At 34.3% G+C, this 10,807-nt stretch overlaps 1 protein-coding gene across 1 annotated transcript in view; it reads left to right on the forward strand.

Annotated features, from left to right (window-relative positions):
* Nucleotides 1-9,899, forward strand: part of EEIG2 (EEIG family member 2) — a 74,191-nt gene extending 64,292 nt beyond the window's left edge. The window contains exon 11 of the mRNA XM_074262854.1: nt 5,277-9,899. Within this exon, the coding sequence (XP_074118955.1) occupies nt 5,277-5,319 (43 nt within the window). The 3' untranslated portion in view covers nt 5,320-9,899. The remainder of the gene's footprint in view (nt 1-5,276) is intronic.
* The last annotated feature ends 908 nt before the right edge of the window (nt 9,900-10,807 follow it).

Here is a 10,807-nt window from a genome sequence, read left to right on the forward strand (position 1 = left end):
GACCAATGATCACTTAATTGTTCACCATAATAACCTTAATCTTCATTCTTTTTCACCTTTATGCAACATTTGACTCTTTTCACAGCCTCTTCTGGGTTTTTACCATACTACTTTTTTGATTCTCCTCTTCCCTATCTTACCATTCCCTTTCAGTCTCCTTTGCTGAACCAACCTCTATGTCAAACCCCCATAGGTTGAATTTGATATGCTAGTGGGATGGCCTGAGATGTCTTTCAAACATTTGAAGACAAGGAATCAGAGGTCAGGGCTCAGGAGACTGATTTAGGATTAATCTACACAGGGAGATCAATGAAGAGATAAGAGAAGGGAGAACCTGAGGATAATCTTTGGGGAAGGGCTACTGTACCGCTAGAAGAAATTGAAGCCATCCCTTTATCAATCAAACATTTATTAAGTGCCTTCTGTCTGCCAAGCTGGGAATCCAGAAAGAAGCAAAAAAGAGCCCTGCCCTCAAAGATCTTACAGTCTAATGATTATTGTACATTGTACTGGGTCCTGGAATTAAGAGCTAGAAAAGATCTTTAGACTTTCTTCTTTTTATAGGTAGAAAATTGAAGTATAGAGAAGTTAAATGATACAAGAGCTAGAATGGCACAGTGGATATAGCACTGGGCTTGGTGTCACAAAGATCTAGGTTCAAATCCTGTCTCAGACAGTAAATGTGTTCCCCTGGACAAGTCACTTACCTTCTCCCTATTTCCCCATCTTTTATATGAGGGTTTTAGACTCAGTAACTTTTTAGGTCCTTTCCATGATTGTCAAAAGTTAATACTAATAACCCCCTCAATTTCCAACCCATCCTCAATATCATGAGGAAGTGATACTAACACAGGGTAAGGCATTATATGCTCTGAAAACTTATCAGAAACCCCAAAACACTGGCATACTGGGCTTTAGTGATATCACTGATGTGTCTAACACTCCAGTTATTGTCATGTAATTTACTATGAGAGTCAAAGATGTAAAGAGGGCAGCAGAGAATTACAGACTGGCCCTACTTAAAAATATTTGTAATGATCAGCTTGACTAGGAGGATAGCAGATTGAGTTGTGTTTCTTTGTGTTCTGATACCACATAAAGAAAAAGATACTTTAGAACAAATGTTTCAGTATAGATAGTTCTGATCACAAAAGTAGACAAACCACAAATGCACATAAAATGGCCTGAAAACATAAATATTTTAATTATGCACCAGCACTATAACATAACAAAATTAGAAACCTCTTACCAGCTGTAGGCAGGAGTTTTATAATGCTTTCTGGAAGCAGCACCAAAACCTCAAATGATTTTGGGTTTAGTTTTTCCCAAAAAAAAAAAATTCATTTTATTTGAAGAAACAGGATAAACAAAAAGGAAAACAGAACAAAATGAAAACAAAACAAAAGAGAACGTTATCATGTGCCCAGCAGAATATCAGGGATGATTCAAAATAAAATGACAACAAATACCAATTTAAGAATAGTGGATAGAGCATCAGCCCTGAAGTCAGGAGAACCTGAGTTCAAAATTTACCTCAGACACTTAACACTTCTAGCTGTACGACCCTGGTCAAGTCACTTAACCCCAATACCTCAGAAAAAAAAAAAAATATATATATATATATATTAGTAGAAGAAATTATATTGAGTATCCATCTTTACTTTCTTGTAAATTATTCTTTTGTTCTCTGCTGCTCACCTTTTTTACTTTATTCTTTTTCCCCCTTTTACTCCCTCTACCCCCAAGCAGACTATCATTAAGAAAGGATATATTTATATGTAATATGTAATTATATATAATATATATAATATATATACATACACATACCCACACACCTACACAGACACACATATATCTCCCTTTCATCCCCTCACCATCTCCAAGCAAGCTACAGTTAAGAAGTATTTATGTATACATATGTAAATATGTACTTACATACATACACACACCTTTCCTATCTCTGCTGACTCATTAAATTCTGCTCCATAACTTGGCTTATTCTCACTTAACCTCTCCCCACTCAAGAATCCCTCCCTTCTTTTCTTCCCTCCCTTGTCTTCTTCCCTCCCTTGTCTTCTTCCCTCACCCTTCACTTCCTCATCCACCTGTTCCTCCCTACTTATTTCTTTATATATTTTGGAAGGTGCTATACCTTGATTATTAGCATTGCCTATTGAACCCATTTCTGAGGTGAACAGGTTTTTCAGAACTACGAGCTCTCCTCCCTCTAATGCCTCTATGTCCATTCTTCCTCTGCACCTCATTTGTATAACACGATTACTATTATTGTGCCAATTTTTCTTTTGAGCTTTTACCTTATTGGTGACATAAATCTTAAATATCAAGTTCAGGGACAGAAAAAGTAATTTAACCAATCAGTAATTATTAAACAAATTGCTCAAAAAATGCATAAATTCCTCTCATTGATTATTGCAAAGACTTTGATTCAAATCTGGCATTTTTTATTGAAATACTTTGAGCCCTTTATAAAGTTTTTATTAGCCTTAAGTCTGTTTTCTCTCCTAAAAACAACTGAATACAGCTTTCAAATTAAAGATGTCAAGACAAAACACTTAACTTTTGGATGTATATGAATGACATAAAACTCCACCAAAAAAATTAAACACCTTCATTTCATAGAATATTTCTTCAGTAATATCAAAATGTCATTGGACTTCATAAAGTATAAAATACAAATGATAAATACATAGTCTGAAGATTTTGGACTTGAATCCAAAGGTTATATTGAAGAAATGAAAAAACATAATAGCTTTGTCTTCTCTAGGCAGAAACAGAAAAACAAAAAAACAAAAAAAAAAAACAGCCCGACATTGAGATAATAAGGAAATGTAGTTGGATAGGTTAAAAGGCTTACTGGCATTCTGAAATCAAACTTAATGGGGGAAAAATTATTAACATCTATTTGATATCAGTTTTAACATATGCATTTCAGATTTGTAAAGTACTCTAACAAAAATGTGTACAATTTTAACAAAAATAGGACTTGTCACCCTAAGGATGTCTAATTCTTTTTGACTTTACTTGGGATTCTTTTAATAGAGACACTGGAGTGGTTTGCTGTTTTCCTCTCCAGTTCATTTTACACATGAGGAAACTGAGGCAAACAGGGTTAAATGACTTGCCCAGTATCACACAGCTAGACAGTTCCTGAGGCTGGATTTGAACTCATGTCTTCTTGACTCCAGTCCTGGCACTATCTACTGCATCATCTAGCTGTCCTGAGTTCAAATACTGTCTCTGTCAACTACTTATGTGGCCTTGAGGTACTCTAACCTTACTGAACATCAATTTCCTCATTTGTAAAAGGATGATCTAATTGACCTTTAACAGTCCTTTCAACTCTAAAACTGTGATTCTATCTCTACAAAGATTAAAAAGATTCTTTCAGTAATGTGATATGTAGTTTGTAAGGGGAAGAAGGGGGGGAGGGAAGCACTTGCCTAACTTTCTCTTACCATGGTCAGATATAATCAGAACCTGGAATTAGAATAATAGCGATTGATAGGAATTTAAACATATTAATCCATTGTTTATTTTTTAAATTATTTTTCATGTGAAAACACATTTCCACATTAGTCATGTGAAAGAAGAATCAGGACAAAAGGGAAAACCATGTGAAAGAAAAAAATCAATAGATAGTGAAATAAGTCAATCTGCATTCAAACTCCATAGTTTTTTCTCTGGATATGGATAGCATTTCCCATAATGGGTCTTTTTGAAGTTGCCTTAGATCATCTTATTGCTGAGAAGAGTTAGGTCAATCAGAGTTGATCATTACCCAGTATTGCTGTTACCATGTACAATGTTCTCCTGGCTCTGCTTATTTTCATCAACAGTTCAATTCAATCTTTGCAGGTTTTTCTGATATCCCTCTGCTCAACATTTATTATAAAACAATAGTATCCATTACATTCATATACCACAATTTGTTTAACCATTCCCCAATTGATGGGCCTCCCCTCAATTTCCAATTCTTTGCCACCACTAAAAGAGCTGCTGTGCATATATTTGTACATGTGGATCCTTTTCCATTTTTTATGAACTCTTAGTGACAAAGACCTAGTAGTAGAATATGTTTTGTATGCTTTATTTTTATGAAATCATTAAGTAATGTGTGAAAATTCATCATAAAAAAACTTGATGGGAGCAATACATTTTACTTCTACTAGTTAGGATTAGTTATTCCTTAAAAAGTATTGAAACACAGATGAAGAAATTAAAACTCTTTATGGTAATATAAAAAAAAAATCCTCTAAATCACTATTGCGCAGAGAAATGCAAATTAAGACAACTTAGAGGTACCACTTCATATTAGCTAAAGTGACAGAAGATAATAAATGTTAGAGGGGATGTGGGAAAACTGGGACATTAATATAGTGTTGATGGAGTAGTGAACTGATTCAAATTGCTCTGAAGAACAATTTGGAACTGTGCCCAAAGGGCCATCAAACTGTGCATACATACCTTTTGATCCTGCAGAGTCTCTATTGGGTCTATATCCCAAAGAGGTCATGAAAAAGGGAAAATGACCCACCTGTGAAGAAATGTTTATAGCAGCCCTTTTTATATAGTGGCAAGGAATCGGGAATTGAGCGGATGCCCATCATTTGGAGAATGACTGAATAAGTGGTGGTATATGAATGTTGTGCAGCATGATAAATATGGAAATAAGTTTAGGAGAATTGCACATGTTTAACCTGTATTGGATTACTTGCTGTCTAGAGGACAAAAGTAGAGGGAAGGGAGGAAGAAAAATTTGGAACACAAAGTTTTGCAAAAGTGGATGTTGAAAACTATCTTTGCACGTATTTTGAAAATAAAAAGCTATTTTTAAAAAAAAAGTATTGAAATATCCCTTTTGACTTAGTTGGCTCTGGGCAATAAGAGTTCAAACTAATGATTTTAGTTCTTCACCTACTAGGATTAGAAGTAGGGGAGAAAAGGTTGTATTCTCATATATTTAGCTATTATAATGGGTGACTTGGGCAAGGCCAACTCAAGGTGTTTTGACACAATGGACACAATTCAAGATGTTTTTAGTGCCTATCCTTGTTAAATCACTTTTTAAAAAATTATGGAATAACTCAAAACTACCTACTTTTGTTCTGATATCAAACTTAAACTATTAGGGAACTGGCCTAAGTTAGGTTTGTCCCAAAACACATGAAATATGGAGTTATTACCCTAAATTCCCTAAGGAAATCCCAAACTTTGGGCTCTAAATTTAAAAAGTTGTTTTTATACTACTGTTTCAGAGTGGGATCTGGTGCATATGAACAAGTCGTGATCAAACGCTAAAGTGGAGCTTTCCTGTGGATCTCAGATACTAATAATTGGGTTTTCAGGACCCTTTTCTCAAACTCTTGTGAGAAAATGCACAGAAGATGATGATCAACTGGATTCTTCTGTGAAAAAGGAAAATGAACATTGGTTTGTCTTGCTCATCTCAAAGTGCCTCTTGCTCCATGAAAGGACATTTCAGCTTGGTAGTACAAGGCACCATTACACAATGAGGGCCATGTGTGGGCATAACTTGGAAATGTACATATTAGTGATATACTTGCTTTCCACTGAGAAAAACATCCTGTCTTGGAAAGGAAAAAAAAAAAGAATGCTATATATTCTAAGTGTCATTTCTATATTTACAATCAGTGGGATTACTATGTTTGGAATTTGGCTTTAAGGAGAAGGTCCTTTTTTTTAACCAATAGACTGTTAAGATCGAAATTTATAAGTTCTTCCTACATAAATATATTTTTTCCCAAGGAACTCTTCCTATGTACTACCTAAAATTCCGTTTCCAAATTGATATCCCTTTTCCAGTCATTACTTAATTTAAAGTTTGGATTTATTCTGTTAGAGGAAATGCTTCTCTGGGATCTAAATATACAAACCATTTGTTATTAATTCTAAATTTATCAAACATAAAAGTACACCTGCGTTTACCAGAAACAGGTACATAAAAGTTAAGATGCATAAGTGGGACTAGCATCATCGTAATGTAATTCTCTACATAGCATTGCTCCTGTTTGCTAATAGATATTGAAAAGTTATGGGCACTGCCACTCTAGAATGTTTCCAAGGAAGCTTTACATTTATGTGAAGTCACCTTGACTCACCGAGGAGTTCATTTAACTCACAAACTGATGGAATCTACTGTTTTTAGGTGCAGAATCTCAGAGGACTAAAAGTAAAATTGTCATCTCAGTAGAGCCAGGGTGGCCTTGGCACAAAAGTTCAGCTTCATGTGAGCCTGGAAAATGAATCCACTATGACACAGGGTAAAGCAAAAGAGACAAACCACTGCTTGGCATTGATGATGGGGATTTGTTTCTTCTGTCAGTCCTTTGTGATCAGGTATTAAGTTTTTTTTCCTTAACCATGCCCAAAGGTGCCTTGATAAAAGGAGGATAAGCAAAACTACATCAAAGAATACAGAGATTATGAAGCCTACTTCAATTTATTTATGGGATTTGAGTCATTCCTAATGGGAGGGAGGGGAGCAGTCAACAACTTCACCTTTTTCATTCTGGATCACTTAATCACTGTTAACAAAATATTAATTCTTAATGAGTAATTCCTAACCTCTTAACTCTTAGACCTGACACACTGTGTCCAAAAAAGGCATTGCATTGAAATGTCTGCAAATAGAATTTTTTTGGCAAAATATGTTTCTATTTGGACTAAATTAGGGAGCAATTTTATTTATTTAAATGAGAATGATTTTTAATATTCAGATTTTATTATTAACCTAGGATTTAGAGGTTTGGAGCAGCTATATGAGCTAATGTTAGGTCTTAACTGTTTTTTTTTTTCTGGTATTCCATTGTTAATACATGTATTCTACAGTTGCCTATTCATACTTTGGCCCAATGCTATTTTAAGTATAGTATCTGGGCTGGGTTTGGGAATCTTTGGTGGGGAGAGATAGAACTACACTTGTGATTTAATTAGTTAGGAAACTCTTAGAATGAATATTCTCCCTGCCAATGCAGATTTTTTTAAAAAGGGAAAGTAATATTAAGAATACTTGATTAGGGTTTGAGTTTCCTGAATCATTATTTAGGAATTCTTTTAAAGAAGCAATCATTGTGAATTAGTGAGGAAAACTTATTTTAAAAAGTGGTAAAAAGTTATTTGCAAACACAGAATATAGACTGTCCCATATATTATAGAAATCATTGTTTAAAAGAAAGTAAAAGACAATTTTAATAGAGAGCCAAAAGTATCATTTAAAAAGAGCTATTTCTTAATGGCATAACATTGAAAAACATATTTTTCTATTGCCCAAATATTACTTCTAGGTTATATTTTTTATTGGTGTTATATCCATTGGCTTTGTTGTATGAAGATGAGAGCCAGAATGTATTTCCATAGTGCAATGCTAGTTTAAAATAATAAAGTGTGGAGACAAAGGGGAAAACTAAAAATCATATCTTTATTTTAAAAATTCAACAACTACCAGTAAATCATCATCTTGGAATTGTCCAGTATAAAGTTGGAAACTGTTTTTAATGAATATAGGCATTAATTAGGAAAGGGAAAAAGCACTTATAAATAAGTGCCTTTAAGGTCTGAATTCAGTGAGAGCCTATAACATCATTTTATTTCTCAATTGCATCAGTGGACTGTAAAAAAAATTTTTTTTTCAGTCTTGCTACAAAAAATTTTGCATCATTTAATGTCTGATTAAACATCTTCATTCCTTTATAGTTTGATTCACTTACAGTTCCAGTTCTCTCAGAACATCATGGTAGTCATTGAATATATTTGAATCCACAAATCTAATTTTTATTCTGATTTCCAATTAGAAGATCTAATTCTAAGACTTAGTTGTAGTTTTAATAATTTTTAAACATTAAAAAACAAATTGCAAATACTTAGAACCAAAGATCTTTTAGAAATCCAAAAGAAGGAATTTTTTTTTCTGATTCTGTCCCAAAGAGGGGCATTAATATATTCTTTAGGAATATAAGTATATTTCAAAAGTTGAAGAAAGTCATTAGTGAAGATGGAAGAAAAATCTAAAAATGTAATGTTTCAAAGTGGTATGTCTATAGAGGTCAAACAGAAGGCCCATTTTCACAAGGCTAAGTTTGGTTTTCCCATATCAGAAAAGATCTGAAAAAACACATGAAATCTTCTTTCTAATCTGACAGACATTGTAGCAGAACAGTATATACCCCAAATATTGAAGCCTATCATTTTATCCCATTCCAAGGACACGCCAACAATAATGATAATAACCAAATTGGTTTCTTCTAACAATGCTTTGTTTTTATGTAGAGTTGGCAAGAATTTTAGAGTTCAGTTATCTCATTTTATAGATGAGAAAATAAGGTGCAAGAGGTGACCTACCCAGGATCACACTCAGAATCGGATCCCTATCCTTTGGCCTCAAGAACATCCAAGAGTCTTTAAATTAAATCTAATTGTGGCTTGAAAGAAATAAATATCCCACCAGCCAACAATGAAAACATGCTCAAATAAGATTGCAATGAATTGTCTTCCAGATAATCAGTAAAATAATCCAGTTGTCATTTTAAGCATTTGAATCAGTGTGGTTTTAGTAAAATGGTCTTGCAAGTCACCTCTCATCTCTGGGTGTCAGGTCGTCTGTAAAATGAAAGGACTGGACAAGATGGTCTCTAACTGAGGCTTGGGAATCTAATGCCTGTTTTGAATTTTCTCACTTGAGAAACTTGATTTAACCATGTTTAAAGCCAATAAAGTATTGACCAATTCCATGTGGAGTAGAGATCTCACTGGCTAGTTAAAAAAGCTTTTAAGCAGTTCTAAGTATGTAGTAACACTGAAGCACTAGATCTCTAGAATACATTAATATTGCTCTTAGCTATGAGATACCGTTGGAGTTCATCTCCTTTTGACAAAGTCTGGCATGATCTTGCTAACATCTAATGATTGTTCCTTGCTATCAAGGAATAATAAGTGTGTCCAGTACCCTTTCTGTGGGATGGTGTTTCTTGTGGAATCACTAATTTAATTAAGATTTTCTTCTGCCCTAATGTATGTAATTCGATAGCTTGGTATGGGAAGAAGAGGTACCTTTATTCAACATTAATTTTTGGTTATTCAATTAGCAAAATAATTGTTGTTACTTTTTGACAAGAATCTTACTCTCAGACCTGACACACTGTGTCCAAATAAGTTTTCAGGTACCAACCTTAGTTTGTACCTACAATGTATAAAATCTTTTAAAATGCACTAGTGAAATGAACATATGGTAAACCTACCTTAAAAGACCACCCAAAAGAATCTCCTGAAGTATGAGATTTTCCTAAGTAAGATCATCAACCATAAATATTTGGCTGGTCTTAGGCCAGTTTCCCTAGAGAGCAAAGCTGGCAAAGGCCTTAAATTCTGTGGCAAATGTATACTTTGTTTCCAGACTAATATAGTTACCTTCTATTATTAAAAACCCAGAAATATCTTGCCAATAAATATTGGTGGAATTTTACATGAGCAGGGCACTTTGTAACTATTCCATTTGGTTGTTCTTTGGAAATTAATACAGGCAATGTTCTCTCCCTCTTAAAGGTTGATTCGGTCTGTGGAAAGAAACACACAGACAAACCCAAAGAGGTGAATGTGCTTTATTAGTTAATTCTGAAAATATTTATCAAGTATCTATACATATGTGTGTAGTGTATTTTGATGAAGTGAGTCCATAAGTATTCTGCGTCAATACTTGGAGAATGACCTTCATATATAGATACTATATTCTTTTGCTTCAACTGTACAATGATAAATCCAGGAAAATGTCCTTTTTTTAAAAGCTGATTTTTTTTTTATTGTAAAGTATTTGTAATAATGTAAAAGTGAGTCTTACAAATGTCCAATAAAAATCATGTCTTAAAGTTTGGGTATGTTAATATAAATAGAAAGAATGGGAGATCTTTATTTCCAAAAATTGGGAAATGAAGGAATCTAAATTTATAGAAGCTAAAAGTATGTATTTTTCCCCTAGAGCTTTCCTTTTATTCCATTTGAGAAAATGTATAGAGAGTAGTTGTCACTGATACAATTTTATTTCTTCAGCTCAATACTTTAGCCCTCTCCAGATAATCTCACCTATTGTTATTTATAGGGATAAGTACCAGATGGATTTGTGATCCCTTAGGGAACTCCTAGATGAGAGAACTCATTCTACAATATAATCAGCACCTTTTCTACCACTCAAAGTCCTTAATTGCCTAGAGCACTGAAAGTGAAAGAAATACTTGATCAGGGAATTCACACTGTAGATAACGGAGATGATTCCAGACTGATTTTTCTCAATTGCTACTCGATAATCAGTGTAGATCTCTCCTGTAGTCTTAATAAAAGAGCATTTGTGGCTCTCTGTGTTTTCTCTTTGGAGCAATATCCTGTCCATATCTGGATATGTTTCTTAATTACCACTACAGTCTATTGATGGATTATGCACACCTATTATGCTCTTGGCTGTGTATGTCCTAATGGTGAAGAGGCTGAGCAAGTCCAGTGGCCTCTTGTAGTGAGCTACAAAGTCTGGCCCTTTGCTAGAGAACATGTGACTAGCAACTTCTGATTGGTTGTTGTCTGTCTTTGTGACTGGACCTATATTCAAGAAGACTGAAGAATGAGGCAGGAAAAACTGCCTATTCAGTGAGACAATAGGATGTGGAGAAACAGCTTCCAGTGTCTTTCAAGGTGGCTTTTTTTATGAGAACTCACCCAATTCCAGATCTCCTTTGGATTTCCAGTAGAGGGAAAGGGATTTCTCTGCTCTCTCTCTTCAGACAGC

This window comes from Sminthopsis crassicaudata, chromosome 4, assembly GCF_048593235.1.
Source record: "Sminthopsis crassicaudata isolate SCR6 chromosome 4, ASM4859323v1, whole genome shotgun sequence".
Classification (NCBI taxonomy): Eukaryota; Metazoa; Chordata; class Mammalia; order Dasyuromorphia; family Dasyuridae; genus Sminthopsis; species Sminthopsis crassicaudata.